Source organism: Trematomus bernacchii, unplaced genomic scaffold, assembly GCF_902827165.1.
Source record: "Trematomus bernacchii unplaced genomic scaffold, fTreBer1.1, whole genome shotgun sequence".
Classification (NCBI taxonomy): domain Eukaryota; kingdom Metazoa; phylum Chordata; class Actinopteri; order Perciformes; family Nototheniidae; genus Trematomus; species Trematomus bernacchii.
The window spans coordinates 8,660,860-8,678,513 of NW_022987582.1; the positions used below are offsets into that span (position 1 = coordinate 8,660,860).

Genomic DNA, 17,654 nt, shown 5'->3' on the forward strand with positions numbered 1-17,654 from the left:
ATATATTTTAGAGGGTTTTATAATATGTTATTTCTTAAATAAGATAACTCTTATGCTAGCCAAGAAAGTTGTGTTTCTATATAGAGGAGGCATCAGGGGAATGTTTTTTAATCCAAATTCTTGGAGTACATGGTCATCAGTAAAGCACAGTTTCCTACCTGAGCAGAGTAGGGGTCTCTATTGCAAAATAGGTTTGCCTTTTTGTATAAGATTATGAAAGTATAGAAACACTTACAATCACATCTTATTCCTTAAGGCTTTTTTCAGATACATTAGTTTGTGTATGAGATAAGTTTAAGCTCACAGGATCCAAAATAATAATTGTTCTTCGTGAAACAGCAACCTATTGACAGCTGGAGTTTGAAGGTAAACCCTATGCCGATTGTACTTGACAATTAGAGAGAAGCACAGTTTATTATACTCAAAGGAACCAAGGGTAAGAGAGAAATTATAAGAAACAGTTCTTTAGTTTAAAACTATGTATATGCTCTTATTTATTGCAGAACTTTCTGTTGCATTTCATTTGTCCTAACACTTAACTCTTAGTTGTCAGCTATTCTTTGCATTTGCATGTGACAACAACTTAATAGATACACTTAGTCTGCAGTACATTGTGAATGCTAGAACAAAGCGCAATACTTTGCAAAGTTTTACATTCAATATACAGTTCTGCTGCTGCACTATACATCAAATCTCTGAACAGTAGCACGGTTGGTGTTCTGTTCATTCTGGCTGGGTGAAGTACTTGAGAAATAGCAGATGTAAAAAATAGCTTGACCTGAGACGATTATGCTGTCCTCCTTCTTATCCTCTTTTTACTTAACGATTGCTTTTTTATCAGATCTCAGACAACATTCTTCTGTCTCTCTTTTCCTCTCTCGGACTATGTTTATCAGTATTTCGCTATTTTTTTCTTACCATACCACAATGAAACACACTGGACTTTTATCTTCTTAAGTGTCTAAACTAAATAGGACAGCTGCCAAACATCTAATTTAAATTAATGCACACAGATCACATTTTACCAAAGGTTATGAGCTTCTGCACAACATATTAACATTACTTAGCTTACATGTAACTCTCATGAACGTCAAGTAGTCATGGCATGGTAACTCCTCACATTAGTTTATAAGGTTAAAAACAGCTGAATGTTGGACGGACACTGGATACAAACCATAAGAAATGTTGGCTTATATCACTGAAGTAACTGAGAGCGTGAATGTTGAAATCTGATCAGTTGTGTCTTTCGTAACTCATGTTATGCCAAAGTACTGTAAATGTCAACCTAAAAGGATCAAATATGACATTTAGATATCATCCCACCAGACCTGGTACACAAATAAAAGCCAGTGGTTCGGGCTATTCCAACACTTCTTGTGGACGTTACACAATATACCTTCCAGTAAAAGGGACTTCTCAACAGCCCACAGCTGGGACAGCTTTTAGTACATCAAACAACCAAAAGCAGGTATTATATACATTTACAGGACTACAAAATATAGCTATGGACAATATACAAACTTAAATTGTATTTAAAATATATTTTTAGTAAAAGTCTTACATAAATACCTGATTCTTTCTTAAGATGCAAATAAAGCCTCTGCCACATTATGGCAATTTTGTCATAGGTAACTCCAAATACCCCAGAGCAAAAGTTGGGTGCATTTCGAAATGCAGTGTAGACTAGATCTACTAAGTCAGTTAAAAAGGAAATAAAAAACATTGACAGACAGAGCTGGATGGTGCCAGGATCAAGGTGCCCCTGGTATCGTGATTCAGTCTGCGTGGGCAGTCAGAGACAAGCACTGACATCTCAGGACATCTGCTTTAGCAGCCATGCATCACCAGGGTAATATGTTATCTGTTATTATGGCACTCAGCCCAGGGTGTCCGGTAACAGCGATTAAACTTACTGAATTGGTATTCAAAGATTATTTTAATCATACAATTTTATGGATGAATACATGGCTCATGTTGTGCTTTACAGCTCCTTTGAATATTTCTGCTGGTGAATGTTTTTTAAGGTGTTTTTGTCTTAGCAATGCAATATTTGCTGCATGAAACCTTCTTAGCTTATATATTAAGTAAGGACCTTTTTCATACATTATTTTATACAATTATTGTCTCCCTTCATTTTTAATATTCATGTTTTTTGTCCTACTACTTTATATAATGTAACCTTCCTTACTGTGTCATTCTCTTCCCCCCTCTCAGATCATCTCAGACCTGGAATCATGGAACGAGGAACTATCCCAGCAGCTGAGTGAATTTGACACAGAGGACCTACCACTGGCCGAGCAGAGGCTACAGCATCATGCAGACAAAGCGCTAACTATGAACAACCTCACCTTTGACGTCAAGCACCAGGGTCAGGAGCTTCTGCAGTATGTCACAGAAGTACAGTCATCTGGTGAGTGCTGGACAACAAACAGTAAAGCACCGAAGACATGTGCAGGGTCCAGAACTCGCATCATGTTGAGATAAATCAGCCACACATTCAGGTGCACAGATACAAGATGTTTGGCCAAACAATCTATGTCAGAAAGTGTTAGGGTGTAGAAGTGTAGATCTCACTGACGTTATGCAAAGATCCTCTTCAGCAGTAAGACATCTTCACTGCTACAGCTAGCTAAATTGCAACTGTAATTGCAGTAGACCTTCCTCTGTAGCTTGCCTCAGGATAATAATAATTTATCAGAGCCAGTCGTGCAGCTCACACAATGCAGGACTTTAATGTGAGTACGGATTATGCCTGTGCTAAATTTGCTATGAAAGATTTGTGCTGAAATGGCTTTCACACATTGTTTAGTCAGCTTTCACAAGAGCAGCTTTCACAGTATGCATGGCTTTATGTTGTAAAAAAAAAGTAAGCTCTCTATGCCACCTATGAGTAATTCTCAGAATGTATAATCTATAACAATCCAGCTATGCTATTCTATAAAGGAACTATCATGAATTTATTTTAATTCATATATGGATACATCTTATGACAGATATGTGTGCTAACTGTTAGATTCCTGTTGATCTGATAATATAATGACCAACTATTTAACGAAAGGACATAAAAGGACTTGATCTTGGTAACAAAAAAGTGTCTGTTGTTTGCAGGTGTGGAGCTGTTGTGCGACAGGGATGTGGACATGGCCACACGGGTCCAGGGCCTGCTGGAGTTTCTCCACGAGAAGCAGCAGGAGCTGGACTTGGCAGCAGAGCAGCACAGGAGACATCTGGAGCAGTGTGTCCAATTAAGGCATCTGCAGGCTGAAGTGAAACAGGTACGTACTTGAGAGAAGGACAAGATAGTTTATCAAGGATAAACAATGACACAGCCTGTGATTGGGGGGCGCAAGTGTGATTTCAAAAAGCACTCTTTTTACTTATGAGAGATAATCCCTGTATTAAACTCACAAAGTCTGGTTTTCAAACAGCTGAACCATATACTTAAAGCCTATTTTATGAATGATTAACAAATGTTGGAAGTGGAAATAGAGCTCACACATGAATGCCCACATGTGGTGTATTTCAGAACTAAACATACCTGGGGCTATCTATATTCTGAGGTCAAACTGACATGTTGAAAGCCCTTCTGACAATTTATTGCTACAGCGTACCGAGGTTACAGCAGAGTAGGGTGTTAAAAGGCAACAGCATGTTCTGTCTGTACATGACCATGGTTGGATGACTCATCCCGTGTCAACAATCGGTCTCCCTCTCCTTTCTTTTTTTTCTGTCTCTCTGTATAGCTACCTGACCTTGGCGAATAGTCTGAGCGATATAGTTTGGTTGGATGTTCAGCCAAGGTTTAAAGAGAAAAGAGCAGGTGGAAATTGGAAAGGAGAGAAATATACTAGAGTATCTGACTTGATTGGGAGTGAAATAGATGGAATTTGTTATTGTATTAGTGAATAGCAAATACTGATTGTCTTTCAATTTCAGTAGCTGAATACAAGCACAGCAGGAAAATGTGAGTTTGCAATGTAGCATACTGATGTTTCGATGGAAAACAAAAACAAACAGAGAGCCAATTTATCATACCCAGGCATGTTTTCCTAGTAATTCTGCCAAAAAACAACAGGCTTTAGGTCTCAACCTTCACTACAGTATTGAATAGTTGAAGAGAAAGTGCAATTAAACATTTCACAAGATGCACTGCCGTTGTATTTAATGAACAGATCTGACAGAAAGATGATAGTGTGGTGCCAGTATGATGCTGGTGTTATTTTTACTCATCTACCCACAGAGAGGCAGTGTATGCAGCAATGGACTGGCACAGAAATATATCCATATCTGTTAAGCAAATGGGGATTTATAAATCAGAATTGTCTAAAGCGGTGGCTTCTGTTTTTTGTATTATGATATTTGTATTTTAAATATGTTTAAACCACTTTGAGACATATCATTAACTAATTTCCAACTTGTCACATGAACTGTTCAGATTTCATTGTGCAATACAGCTCAAATGCCTCTGCCTTACTCTCCCATGCAATACAATCTGGGAAATAACTCTGTTAGACTAAAGTTGGACACAACCATAATCTGGTAATTGTAGCCTCCTGACTTATTTATAAATGTCATGGCCTTTAAATCCTGACCAGAGATTACTAATGCACTGCAGTTGCTATAGTGTTTCCTTTTCTTTGGCTAAACATTTCCCAAACCAAGATACTGTTACTTGTGAGAACTGCTTTTCGTTTGCATTTAAAACATTTCACTGTTTAAGAATAGAGATTGACGAAAGAGCAACCAGGATAAAAATCTCTCCAAGTAGAGTAGAGTGAAGTCGGTTGTAGTGGTATAATGAAATTGGAATATATTTTGTTAACTGGGTATGCCATACCAAACTCATGAGTCAGATGCAGGTATGTACTCATTATTTCTGATGTTGCTGCTGTTTGTTCAAGCATTATGTCATGTGTACATACCGCTCCTCTGATTTTCAGCAGTTAACACTCATACCGGTCTTGCCTCAGGGCATGACAAGTGCAATGGAAACATAGGCTTTGCTAAAGTTGCTGCAAAACAAGAGTCAGAGTTGTGTTTCGTCATCGCTTTTACAGCGAAGCTTCTGTTGTAGTTCTGCCTCTCACCCACACAGCAGGTGTGCTGGCTGAGTCACAGAGAAAAGAGAAGTGTCTTTGACATTTTAACAATGCCCTTTGGCTACAACTACGGCCAGCAAAACTACGGGGGAAAAATTGGATAATGTGTGTATGTGTATTTTAACACTATATATTACGTACAAAGGGAATAAATTACTACGTAAAAGATTGAGTAGGTGGGTAGGGAAACATGCCCAAGGTGAAGTTCAAAGAACGTCAGGAAAAGATTGAGGATGCAAGGGAATGCAGAGGTGTCTGTGTTAGAGACCCAATGGAGAATTGTATCTGAAAAGAAAATTAAACGAGGAAAAATTTAAATATGGGGAAGGAACGTCATAGAGCTGAAAAGGGAAGATCAAACAGATAAGATTGACAAATTTCCCAAAAAGACAGCTTGTACCTTTTTTGAAGTGATTATTGCATTTTTTTCTTCATAGCATTTAGTTCAAATAACACAGTTCAAAAAGAGTAAATAATAACCAAAGTCTTTGTGTTGTGTGTTTTAGGTGCTGGGTTGGATCCGAAATGGAGAGTCCATGCTGAATGCTGGTCTGATCACAGCCAGTTCGTTACAAGAAGCTGAACAGCTGCAGAAGGAACATGAACAATTCCAACATGCAATTGAGGTAAAATGACAAAACGTATAAATCGTTTTTTCTTCTAGATCTCATTTCAGACTCTATTAATAAATCATTTAAAAGCATCAAGTCGTTGTCCATGGGATTCCTACTTTCAGTTGCCTTCTGTTCTTCATACACATCCTACAGTATGACCCTATTTTCCTCAACTTTCTTTTCATCGTATTTCTCTTGGTTCATCTCTGTATACTCTGTACTTCATATCCTCTATTCCTCATATTAACCCACTGCTGCATCTCCTCTGCATTGTTGCCCTTCATCCTTCAACCTTTTGCCTTTCTAAAACTCTTCTCAGGTTCATATGCGCTCCACTGCTTCCCCTTCTCATCACACATGAAATGGAATTATAAATATGTAATATCTCTACCTCCTTTTTTCCCCTTCTTCTGCTTACCTTTCGCCTTTATTTCGTTTCTCTCTTTACTACTGATTATGCAGGGTGAATTTCCTTTGAACTCTGTCAAGCCTGGCTCATATTAATGCGGGTCTTTACCTGACCTACTTCTTCAGAGCTCACATACACACACACACGGATTCACACTCAGACTAAAGCTATGTTTATGATTATTGCTTGTGTGAGACTTGAATTTTAACAAGCATGCCATAACTGTAGTCCCTGGAAACTGAAATGGGTCCCGTGTGGTGAGAAAAGAGCAAGTGATATTGGAAGGTCCTCATTGACAGTACACAGCAGGTGCTCCTAACATTCCTAAATGGGACAGGAAGCCCTTCATTCTTCCTTTATCTCCTTATCTTTTCCTTTCCTTTAGTGCGATCTCAGTCTACCCGCTATGCCACAGAAATACCAGATACTGTCCATTTTTATCTCATTTCCTCTGCAGACTGCTCACCCCAGGACCATTTTTATGTCATAGCTGTAATCATGTGCAGCTTTTATGTATGTAGCCTTTCCTCTGTTGCTTCCAAACAGCCCTACGGGGTACAACAATGAGCCAGGGTTGTATTTTAAAGTAATCATTGTGGCATAGTGATTCATATAACTTGAATTTCATTGTTGTTTTTGAACTCCCTCTTATCCCCTATGCAGAAAACCCATCAGAGTGCACTGCAGGTGCAGCAGAAGGCTGAGGCCATGCTCCAGGCAAACCACTACGACATGGATATGATCAGAGACTGTGCAGAAAAGGTAATGCTCGCTTGCAATTGTATACATCTCTGAAAGAACATTTGAAAAGGGGAAAAATGTTTGCAGTGTGGTTGCTATTTTAAGGCTGCAGGTGGTAAACTGATTTGTTTTGTACGATTTGAAGGTGGCAGACCACTGGCAGCAGCTCATGCTGAAAATGGAGGACCGGCTGAAGCTGGTGAATGCGTCTGTGGCTTTCTACAAGACCTCTGAGCAGGTAATCTTCCGTTTCAGAGGTTGCATCCAAGTCTTGTGAAGTAGAAGGTGGTTTCATATACTGTTTCATCTGTGTTTCAGGTGTGCAGTGTGTTAGAAAGCCTGGAGCAGGAGTATAAGAGAGAAGAAGACTGGTGTGGCGGCGCTGATAAACTCGGCCCTAACTGCGAGTCAGACCATGTCACTCCCATGATCAGTAAACACCTGGAACAGAAAGAGGCCTTCCTCAAGGTGAAAAAGTCATTTGAATGTATATTAAAGAAATGACATCAATATTTTATTAGTTAGAAGGTTATTGCTATTGACTAATTACAAGTTACATTTGTTCTCATACTGCTCACTCACAGGCCTGCACGTTAGCCAGACGCAATGCTGATGTCTTCTTGAAGTATCTGCACAGAAACAGTGTCAACATGCCCGGCATGTTGTCCCACGTCAAAGCTCCAGAGACTCAGGTTAAGAGTAAGTAGTTGGCTTTTTGCTTCTATCATTCAAAACATTTTATCCAGATTTCCTTTATTTATTCACAGGATTATGAATGCAGGTGCCCCTTTATAATGCTGACGTACATGAAAAACATCTTCAATAAAAGTATTTTGTGTTTTTTCATCAGACATCTTGAATGAGTTGCTGCAGAGAGAGAACAGAGTGCTCCACTTCTGGACCATGAGGAAGCGCAGGCTGGACCAGTGCCAGCAATATGTGGTGTTTGAACGCAGCGCCAAGCAGGTGGGTTATTGTGATAGTGTACTTCACTGTATGTACAAACAGAGTAGGCACAAATTAGGCTTAGGTGATCGGGTACAGTTCTGAAACTTAAGTCTGCAAGTTGACATTTCAGTTTTCATACAGCTGCAACTTCCATCTTGATTTTATTCTCTTTTTAAATCAAGCGGTCTGTTTTTCTAAGTAATGATACATTTCAAATATGCTGGAAGTAATGTAGGCTGGCAAACACTTTGCAACAATGACGGTCTAAGAGACGCCTATCATTATGTGGCCCAGTACATTTAAACACCAGGTTTATTACACAGAATTGCCAAAGATAACTCCCAAACTACTCTTTTTGTTTCCCCCCTTAGGCAATACTGAACATATTGTCTACTGGTATTTTCATTGTAAAATGTTTTAGAAGAATAGGATATCTTATCTAGGATCATAGGTAAAATCACAAAAACACTCAATAGTTCTCAGTAAAGAAAAGTCTACCAACAGCAATGGTTCAAAGATACAAGGACCTGTGAAAAGGACAGATTTTGGAAATGACAGTTTTCACTTGCAGCCAGTATCTCATCACACACCACAGACTGAGCTCAGTTTTTTCTTAAATGTGACTTTGACTGCTGGAAACTCTATTATTCTCGAAAAGCCACAGCATCTGTGGCACTTGGCTTTTAATTCTGCCCTAGTGTACCATTTGTAAGGCTTTTTAAATGCAGACCCTTTGCTCCCTCTTGTGGTGTGTGGATAGCAAAGCACAGGCACACAGCAATGCGCTAAGCCAATAAAATCAGATGACATCATGGATGTTTCTAGGACATCGCTATTCTAGGGTGATGCAGGTTTTATCCCCAGGGCAAAAAAAATGCTTTCTGGTCTCACAGTGGCAGAACTGACTGGACCAGTTCTGCCACTGCTGGTCAGAGCCTGCAGGCCCAGGTATACTGTATAATATACCTATGTGTTTACTTTATACATGCTTACTGTATATATACATAAAATAAGAATAGAAAATGCTTTCAGTAGAACCTTTGGAAGCTGAATGCTACACATTTATAAACACATTTAAAATGTTTAGCATATTGTTCTAAATATATTTCCTGTATGATATTACACAATTGTGGCTTTTACACTTTCTAATCCTGAATTACCATAAGGTAAACTGTACAGTGAAAAAAGGCATATCAAGTAAGGATCAGTTCAAATGTAAACGAATGTCCCACTAGATTTGAGAGGATGAAGAGGATAATGACGAGTGTGTTAAACTACCTATTGGCTTTCATTGTATTGAAGTAATTAAAGGTAACCTGTCGTGGGTCTTGGGATTTGAAAAGTTAATAGGGAAGTACCATTGTGTAACTAAAATCCCTGCAGTGTAAATGAACTCATTCGTTATTGGTTGTGTCCTCAGGCCCTGGAGTGGATCCATGACACCGGGGAGTTTTACCTGTCCACACACACATCCACCGGCTCCAGCATTCACCACACACAGGAGCTGCTTAAAGAGCACGAAGACTTCCAGATCACAGCAAAGGTACGTGAGTTCATTTATGTTTATATGTTGATCTATTCATGTGTTAAAAAAGGTTGAAATAGTAGAGACTTTATGTGTGTATTGTGTGCCCGTTGCTCTGCTCGTTGTGTGTGTTTGCCCCATCCTGCGCTCTTTTGTGAGGCCCATTTCCAGGGCAGTGTATTGTCCCCTGCCCTCGTTGCAGTGTCACTGTTATTGTGTTAGAGAACAAGCTATTGTGTCCATCGAGCAACACACTCATTCCCAACTCTCACTCTCTCTCTCTCTTATCTACCTTTCCTCCACTGGATCTGGCTCTCTGCGGCCACCTCTCTTCTCTCTCTGTCCCCTCCCTAAATGTCTCTCTATTGACAGCAAACCAAAGAGCGGGTAAAGCTGTTGATCCAGCTGGCGGATGGGTTTTGTGACAAGGGCCACGCCCATGCTCTGGAGATAAAGAAATGGGTGTCCTCAGTGGACAAGCGCTACAGGGACTTTTCTCTCCGCATGGACAAATATCGAACCTGCCTGGAAACGGCGCTCGGCATTTCTTCCGACTCCAACAAAGCTGTGAGTTCACACCATTGATACAAATTAAAAAAGAAAAGAGATATAAGTGATTTGACAAACTTATTCATATACCAAATCCTAAACCTTGAGATTATTCTCTGTAATTGAAGCATACAGAGACACAGCTGTTGATTCTCTCCATGTCTGGAAGAGGTTATAGTATGAGATTCAAAAGAAATCATGTTTAATGTGATTAATTTAATCATACAAACTACCCCTGGATTTTATTGTTCTGTATTTTCAAGAGTAGGCCCTTGCACCAGGTGGTCAGATTCAGATGGTTATTTGAGACTGTTGAATTTCAACTGCTGTCCCTATTTACATTTCATCTCCCAGCAGTTCAATTTAATGAACTGGTGCGAAGAGAAAGCAAAAGCATCACACATTGGAGTGTTGACTGGTGAATGGCCTCCATGCCTGTTGTGCAGAACATAAAAGCCACTGTGTCCTTTTCAGAGTAAAGGTCTGCAACTGGACATTATCCCAGCCAGTGCCCCAGGGTTAGAGGTCAAGCTGAGGGATGCCGCCCATGAACTCAACGAGGAGAAGCGGAAGTCAGCGCGAAGGAAAGAGTAAGTGCAACAGACATTTCTCTGGCACATTCTCTACTGATTGCCACCGGGTGTTAAGCATCACAGGTTTTCTATCACATGCCTGGAAAAATGCATCAATGAATAATTCAGTGAAACCCTGAATACATAGAAAAACATATTATTTTTCAGTTTAATTGTATTGTATAGCTGTGGCTTGGCTTTCATTTCAAATTGTTTGATGATAATAAGGAATTATCAGTTCATGCAAATGAATCAAATGAGCACATCACAGTGATTATGAAATGTTCAAATTAAATCAAATGGAGATGGAACATATGTTGCGCGTAAGAGGAGCCTCATGAGTATTTATCACAAGTGTGCCTGATTTTGTATAGAATATCTTTAGCCATTAGTTTAAAATGTTTTTTGGTGGTAATTCAAACATCAGGGAGTGTGAACAGCCTGTATATTACAGTCCATATGTTCACAAGCCATATGTGAGCCCTATTACAGCAGAAATGTATGAGGCAGAGCTCGAGGAAAGTCCATTGAAGTCTATTTATTATGCATCTGCATATAGCTACAGCGCTACCACAGTAATTTACAAAAGAATGTAGAAACAGTAAAGCAGAGTGAACCTTCAACATTTTAAATGCTTATACTATTTGTTCCCCCACACACTAGTCTTTACAACAGGTTTGACTTGTGTTTAGTTACAGTATGTACAGCCCCTGCCCGTTGTTCATCAGTGTTTCCCCTGTGCATGTCCTTTCAGATTTATAATGGCTGAGCTGATTCAAACAGAGAAAACTTACGTCAGAGACCTACGGGAGTGTATGGATGTAAGTATTGTAGTGAACACACACACATACATCAGTGTATTCACTTATCGGTGTTTCACACTTATAGTAATTTGACTAAGTCATCTAAATCATCCCACTGTGGTTTTTAAACAATTGTATATAGCTTTTATTTTTTCCCTTTCTTCTTATTGCATGAAGCTTTTCTTTTAATTTGTTTTACTTTCCTCTTTCAGCTAATTAAACATTTTCTTTAGATATTTCAGTGGGTTACTTACAAATAAGACAATGGAATAAATGTGTTTAATGCAAAAAGGTTGTTCTTCTCTCTGTCAAATTAAAATGAATATCTTTGATCTTGTCAGATTAGTTGGTACAAATACATGTCTAGGTTTTTAATTGTGTGTGTGTGTGTGTGTGTGTGTGTGTGTGTGTGTGTGTGTGTGTGTGTGTGTGTGTGTGTGTGTGTGTGTGTGTGTGTGTGTGTGTGTGTGTGTGTGTGTGTGTGTGTGTGTGTGTGTGTGTGTGTGTGTGTGTGTGTGTGTGTGTGTGTGTGTGTGTGTGTGTGTGTGTGTGTGTGTGTGTGTGTGTGTGTGTGTGTGTGTGTGTGTGTGTGTGTGTGTGTGTGTGTGTGTGTGTGTGTGTGTGTGTGTGTGTGTGTGTGTGTTGTGGTGTGTGTGTGTGTGTGTGTGTGTGTGTGTGTTGTGTGTGTGTGTGTGTGTGTGTGTGTGTGTGTGTGTGTGTGTGTGTGTGTGTGTGTGTGTGTAGACGTACCTGTGGGAGATGACCAGCGGAGTGGAGGAGATTCCTCCTGGTATTGTTAACAAGGAACACATCATCTTTGGAAACATGCAGGACCTCTACGAGTTTCATCACAAGTCAGTGGAGCAGTCTTATGCTGCATTCTGTATTCTTTACCATTGACATGTATTATATGGCAATGACTTTTAAAATACACATACACATTCTTTTTACAGGATAAGTACATTTACCACATCAGTTACTCGGCTTCTGATTGTTCCTCTTTCTGTCTCTGTACAGTATCTTCCTGAAGGAGTTGGAGAAATATGAGCAGCTTCCAGAGGATGTCGGCCATTGTTTTGTGACTTGGGTATGCGATCTACAAGTTGTTACTTGACTTGTTAATATACCTTTTATTCATCAACATTTACAAGTTGTACCATCCGTCTTTTGATTTATATAATAAATACTTAATAATACCCAGAACATACACTACACTAGAGCAGCTTCCTCCTCTAGTATAAATGTTTCCTAAGTAATCTCTTTATACAAAAAATAAAAGTACACTACACTGGACCTACAGTATGGGCTATTACACCCACGTGTTTATCTTGCATCCGAATATTTTGATATCCTGTGACTAAAGTACTGGTGTTTTTCCCCTGCTCAGGCTGATAAGTTCCAGATGTATGTGAACTACTGTAAGAACAAGCCCGACTCCACTCAGCTCATCCTGGAACATGCTGGACCTTACTTTGATGTAAGTCACTACCAAAACTGCTTCATGTATGATAAAATGTAATTTTAGATTTAGGATTAATCAGTTGTTGTTTTGAGTAATGAATGTGTTTATTTCCCCTTTTGATTTGCAGGAAATCCAGCAAAGGCATCGGTTGGCCAACTCCATCTCCTCCTACTTGATCAAACCTGTCCAGAGAATCACTAAATACCAGCTGCTTCTCAAGGTACTGCATGCTGTAGGAACAAAATCCCTTAACACAATCACGAATATGTTCTTTACTACTTCATTTGAATCTCACTCTGTGTTTGTGCCTCTGGTTGTTGCCTTCATGTAGGAGTTGTTGACATGCTGTGAGGAGGGTAAAGGGGAGATAAAGGACGGTCTTGAAGTCATGCTCAGTGTCCCAAAGAGAGCCAATGATGCCATGCACCTTTCTATGCTGGATGGTAGGTATACACACACACACACACACACACACACACACACACACACACACACACACACACACACACACACACACACACACACACACACACACACATCCATCTGCTATTTATGGAACTCAATTCTTTTGTATTCCGAGTGTGTTCCGAGTGATTGTTGTTTCCTATTAATTGAACTATTTCGCTTTTGTGAATGTCACCACGTCACTCATATTTTGCACAAATTAATCAGCTGTGAGTCAGCAGTGACTTCCTTCACCTTGCTTCCATTTGCCACCCACGAACATGTTTGTACATACTGTACATGCATGCTCACACCACTCAATGGCATTTTCTTCCCCTGTCTTCCCTACCTCAGGGTTTGATGGGAACATCGACTCCCAGGGAGAGTTGATACTTCAGGATTCCTTCCAAGTATGGGATCCCAAGACTCTGATCAGGAAGGGTCGAGACCGACACCTCTTCCTCTTTGAGATGTCTCTGGTCTTCAGCAAAGAAGTCAAAGACTCCAACGGGCGCAGCAAGTACCTGTATAAGAGCAAGCTCTTTGTAAGTAATCTACTGTTTGATCACACTTAATCATTTCTGCATCCCCTACCAATTTGGACAGAAAATAAATTAACTCAGATGTATTTTGAACCTAACTCGGACAATCTATGGATAATGCTAGGAAGCTATGGATGTATCAAACATAATGATAAAACCACAAACTCATCTCATGGAGATAGTATACACCAGTTTTAATAGCTGTGCGGTCCTTTATGTCTGTTGAAGCTTGTGTTGCTAATGTTATCAGACTCATCATCAGGTAGATTTGATGATTGATACAAAAAAAACGTTGAAAAATCAATTCAACCTTGATCTAATTAAGACTGAATCTAGCTAAAAAGTGTCTTAAGACTTGGTTTGATTTAGAATTAATCTTTGATTTTTGGGGGAGATGGGTTAGCTGGAAGACCTCAATGACACACAGTTCTTATTTTGGTTACACATTTGTAATTGGTTTTTCTATCAATGGGAGTCTGCTGACATGTTTATTCTACCCCTCAGACATCAGAGCTTGGGGTGACAGAACATGTGGAGGGAGATCCTTGTAAGTTTGCCCTGTGGGTGGGCAGAACCCCGACCTCAGACAACAAGATCGTCCTCAAGGTACAGTATGTTCATTTTAATTGGGAAAATAAGGGGTCATTGGTCAGTGCATAATATATTATTTCATAATATAAATTTCAATAAATATCTTTGTATCATTTGAAGTATTTTAAAACAGTATCTGTAACAAATTATCAATTAAGGACTGAGAACCAAATATTTTGTCCCTTCATGAGAAGCTTTACTTCCCCTCCGGCAATGTACTAAGTGTAAAATAGTCCCCTCTGTTCAGCCAAGAAAGTTCACTCCCTGTACGGGGGTGGAGTGTTACTTTCTGCTACTTATTCACCCATCACTCAGAAACATTAGCATAGCAGTTGATGGGTCATAATCCAAACTCACAAGCAACTTGGTAGCTCTCACATTGTGAGTCAGAAGCAATGTTTTATGCAGGGTGTTCAGGAGTGTTTTTCGTTTTGAGACTGAGTAAAATGTGTGGATCCCAGTGTATGTGTTACGATGTGTGAATGTGTGCTGTACAGTTATCTGTCTAATTACATAACTTCCATTTGAATCTGTGTCTTATACAACACGGTGCCACTGCAGCCATGGTGCTGCTAGTTGCTAAGGGAAGGAGGAAGATAAGACGCAGATAAGCGTCATATGCTAAATACACTGTTGCATTGGCTCAGTGAAGTCAATTAACAGGAGGCGGCGTCTCTCTGTGGAGCCCTAAGTGGAGTTATGGAGACACTTATCATTCTCGTCATCATTTCACATTGTGTCTGAATATGGATGTGTGACTCAATCATGAGGTTGCAAGGATCAAAGCGCTCAGACAGGGCTGTATAATTGCTTAATTAAATCTGATTCTGCGTCATGGGTCAGCAATTAACAGTGAGACACTTCAGGTGAATAGGGTATACATTTTAAACATACTGATATCACCATTTCACTTTCCCAGTTATAACACGAAGATGGTTCTTATTTGTATTTGTGAATCTGCAAATTGTACATTATAATTGGCATACATTTCCAAAACATAATCAGAAAATCTAAACAAATTCCCTGTTTCATTTTGTTGACATATCCGTGAAAGGTATTTTTGATATTCCCTTGTATTACTCCATAAGTTAGAAGATTCTAAACAACCATTCAAAAAGCTTTCTGAGGAATGCTATATAAATCATGTTATGATGATACCCAATTGTGTGTTGTGTCTCAGTCTTCAAGTATTGAGAACAAGCAGGACTGGATCAAACACATCCGGGAAGTCATCCAGGAGAGAACGGTGCACCTGCGCGGAGCTCTGAAGGAGCCCATCCACATCCCTAAAGCCACCACAGCTAAACACAAAGGCAGACGGTAAGCTGAAAGTGCATCACTCTGATGTCATTTATGTTGCCTTCAAAAAAGTATATTATGGAAAAGGCATTTTGTTTATGCAAAACATAATACAAAAAAATACATCAATACCATTTTTAACAATATTACTTGAGTTAACCATTAAATATAATGCAAATAAATAAGTGACACTACAGAGCAAAGCAGATCTTAGAATCCTGGCTCTAATGTATCAATAAATCATAAGGATTATGTTATAATAATATAATGACAGTAATATTTCCTTCAGGGATGGAGAGGAGCTGGACAGCCAGGGAGACGCAAGCAGCCAACCGGATACCATCTCAATTGCCTCACGAACATCCCAGAATACCCTGGACAGTGATAAGGTACGATCACACACGCACGCACACATACACATACACACACACTCACACTATTCTTCATCCCCAAAATGTACTGGGCAGCACACAGTTTTTTGTTTTTCATATGTTCCCCCTTATCATTAACATGCAAACAGACTATTGAGTTCTCTCAGTCAAAATGTATCTACTCTCTCATTGGTCCATATCATCCCATCACACATCCAAAGCTGCAACCTCGTTACATACATGCAACTCTCCTCGAGTTGTTTCCTGTGATGGTGTTGGATTGTGTTAGGAGGAAGAAACTGTCCATCTGACAGAGTTTGAAAGCTGTGTGTGTGTGTGTGTGTGTGTGTGTGTGTGTGTGTGTGTGTGTGTGTGTGTGTGTGTGTGTGTGTGTGTGTGTGTGTGTGTGTGTGTGTGTGTGTGTGTGTGTGTGTGTGTGTGTGTGTGTGTGTGTGTGTGTGTGTGTGGTGTGTGTGTGTGTGTGTGTGTGTGTGTGTGTGTGTGTGTGTGTGTGTGTGTGTGTGTGTGTGTGTGTGTGTGTGTGTGTGTGTGTGTGTGTGTGTGTGTGTGTGTGTGTGTAAGAGAGAATCTCTTTGCTGTGAACATGTAGAGTCGGCTGTGGTTATATCTGGTAATAGCACCACAGAAGGCATGTCCTCCTACGCTCAGTATGAGCAACTATAAAGCCAACACACATCCACATACCAGAATACATAGATAAACACATTATATTTATGCTTTATGTCATACTAATTATAAACTGTAGCGGTGGACTCTTACATGTGGTCTTAACTTTCACACTTGAATTGGACTTTCCCCAGCTCTTCCTAATACAGTTCTACTGTTAATACAAATTAATAAATAAGATAAGCGTGTTCACTGTCACTGTTAAGTAAACTGTTAGCCTTAAGCTAGCTCTGGGGTTGGTTCATGACACCAAAAGTTGAGGAGTTGAGCACTGTGTTTGTGTTCATGTGTGTTTTTAGCCACTTGAGTAAAAACTATTACACACTAATTAAATATTGAGAGTTATCTCCGTTTAAGGATATACTCACAAGCTCTATCATTTAAAACACACATCACACATGCAAGTATACATTTTGCATCTCTATCTCGCTGTTTGAATGCTTCTCTCTATCTCTCCCTATGTGAGGTCTCTCTGTGGGACCTCACATTCAAGAGACGGTGACAGTGGTGTGTTTGTGCTAGTGTGTGTGTGTGTGTGTGTCTCTGCTTTAGTGAGTGACTTGTGTGTCAGCAGCTTCAGCCTCCCACGCTCCCTTCACAGAGGATGCTCGTCTGTATGCCAGACAGGAGAGCACAGTTTGAAGTCCTCACAGCTATCGATCTCACACTTTGCTTTAAACATAGAAAAACTCAGGCAATGTTTTTTTTTCTCCACATTTCACAGAGTGTTTTTTTATTTATCAATGGACATTAGTGAGCTTAATTGTGACAAGACTTGTTTAAAGACACGGATGGATTAACTGCTCCGCTCCGGGGAAGAGACACACAGCAGGGAATCATTTAAGCTTCAATAGTCTGATTGTAAGAACCCACAGAGGAGTGCTGTTGGCCGTAACGGTGGAGGACAGCAACTTTTCTTCTAGCCTGGGGAGGCTCTCATGGATCAGGATTGTAATTATCTGGGGCTGTTTTCCCAGGGGAAATATTCCATACAAAGT

At 39.8% G+C, this 17,654-nt stretch overlaps 1 protein-coding gene across 5 annotated transcripts in view; it reads left to right on the forward strand.

Annotated features, from left to right (window-relative positions):
- The window catches only part of triob (trio Rho guanine nucleotide exchange factor b), a 103,040-nt gene that overhangs the window by 62,841 nt on the left and 22,545 nt on the right, over positions 1-17,654 (forward strand). For all 5 annotated transcript variants that reach the window (XR_004555650.1, XM_034127565.1, XM_034127566.1 and 2 more), the window contains 21 exons: positions 2,215-2,410; positions 3,109-3,275; positions 5,606-5,725; positions 6,786-6,884; positions 7,009-7,101; positions 7,182-7,331; positions 7,448-7,562; positions 7,714-7,829; positions 9,232-9,354; positions 9,709-9,903; positions 10,360-10,475; positions 11,212-11,278; positions 12,005-12,114; positions 12,278-12,347; positions 12,648-12,737; positions 12,850-12,942; positions 13,054-13,165; positions 13,521-13,711; positions 14,213-14,314; positions 15,480-15,619; positions 15,888-15,987. Coding sequence is in view for 4 of the 5 variants with exons in the window: in XM_034127565.1 (XP_033983456.1) it covers positions 2,215-2,410; positions 3,109-3,275; positions 5,606-5,725; positions 6,786-6,884; positions 7,009-7,101; positions 7,182-7,331; positions 7,448-7,562; positions 7,714-7,829; positions 9,232-9,354; positions 9,709-9,903; positions 10,360-10,475; positions 11,212-11,278; positions 12,005-12,114; positions 12,278-12,347; positions 12,648-12,737; positions 12,850-12,942; positions 13,054-13,165; positions 13,521-13,711; positions 14,213-14,314; positions 15,480-15,619; positions 15,888-15,987 (2,565 nt within the window). In the remaining variant the exon portion in view is untranslated. The remainder of the gene's footprint in view (positions 1-2,214; positions 2,411-3,108; positions 3,276-5,605; positions 5,726-6,785; positions 6,885-7,008; positions 7,102-7,181; positions 7,332-7,447; positions 7,563-7,713; positions 7,830-9,231; positions 9,355-9,708; positions 9,904-10,359; positions 10,476-11,211; positions 11,279-12,004; positions 12,115-12,277; positions 12,348-12,647; positions 12,738-12,849; positions 12,943-13,053; positions 13,166-13,520; positions 13,712-14,212; positions 14,315-15,479; positions 15,620-15,887; positions 15,988-17,654) is intronic.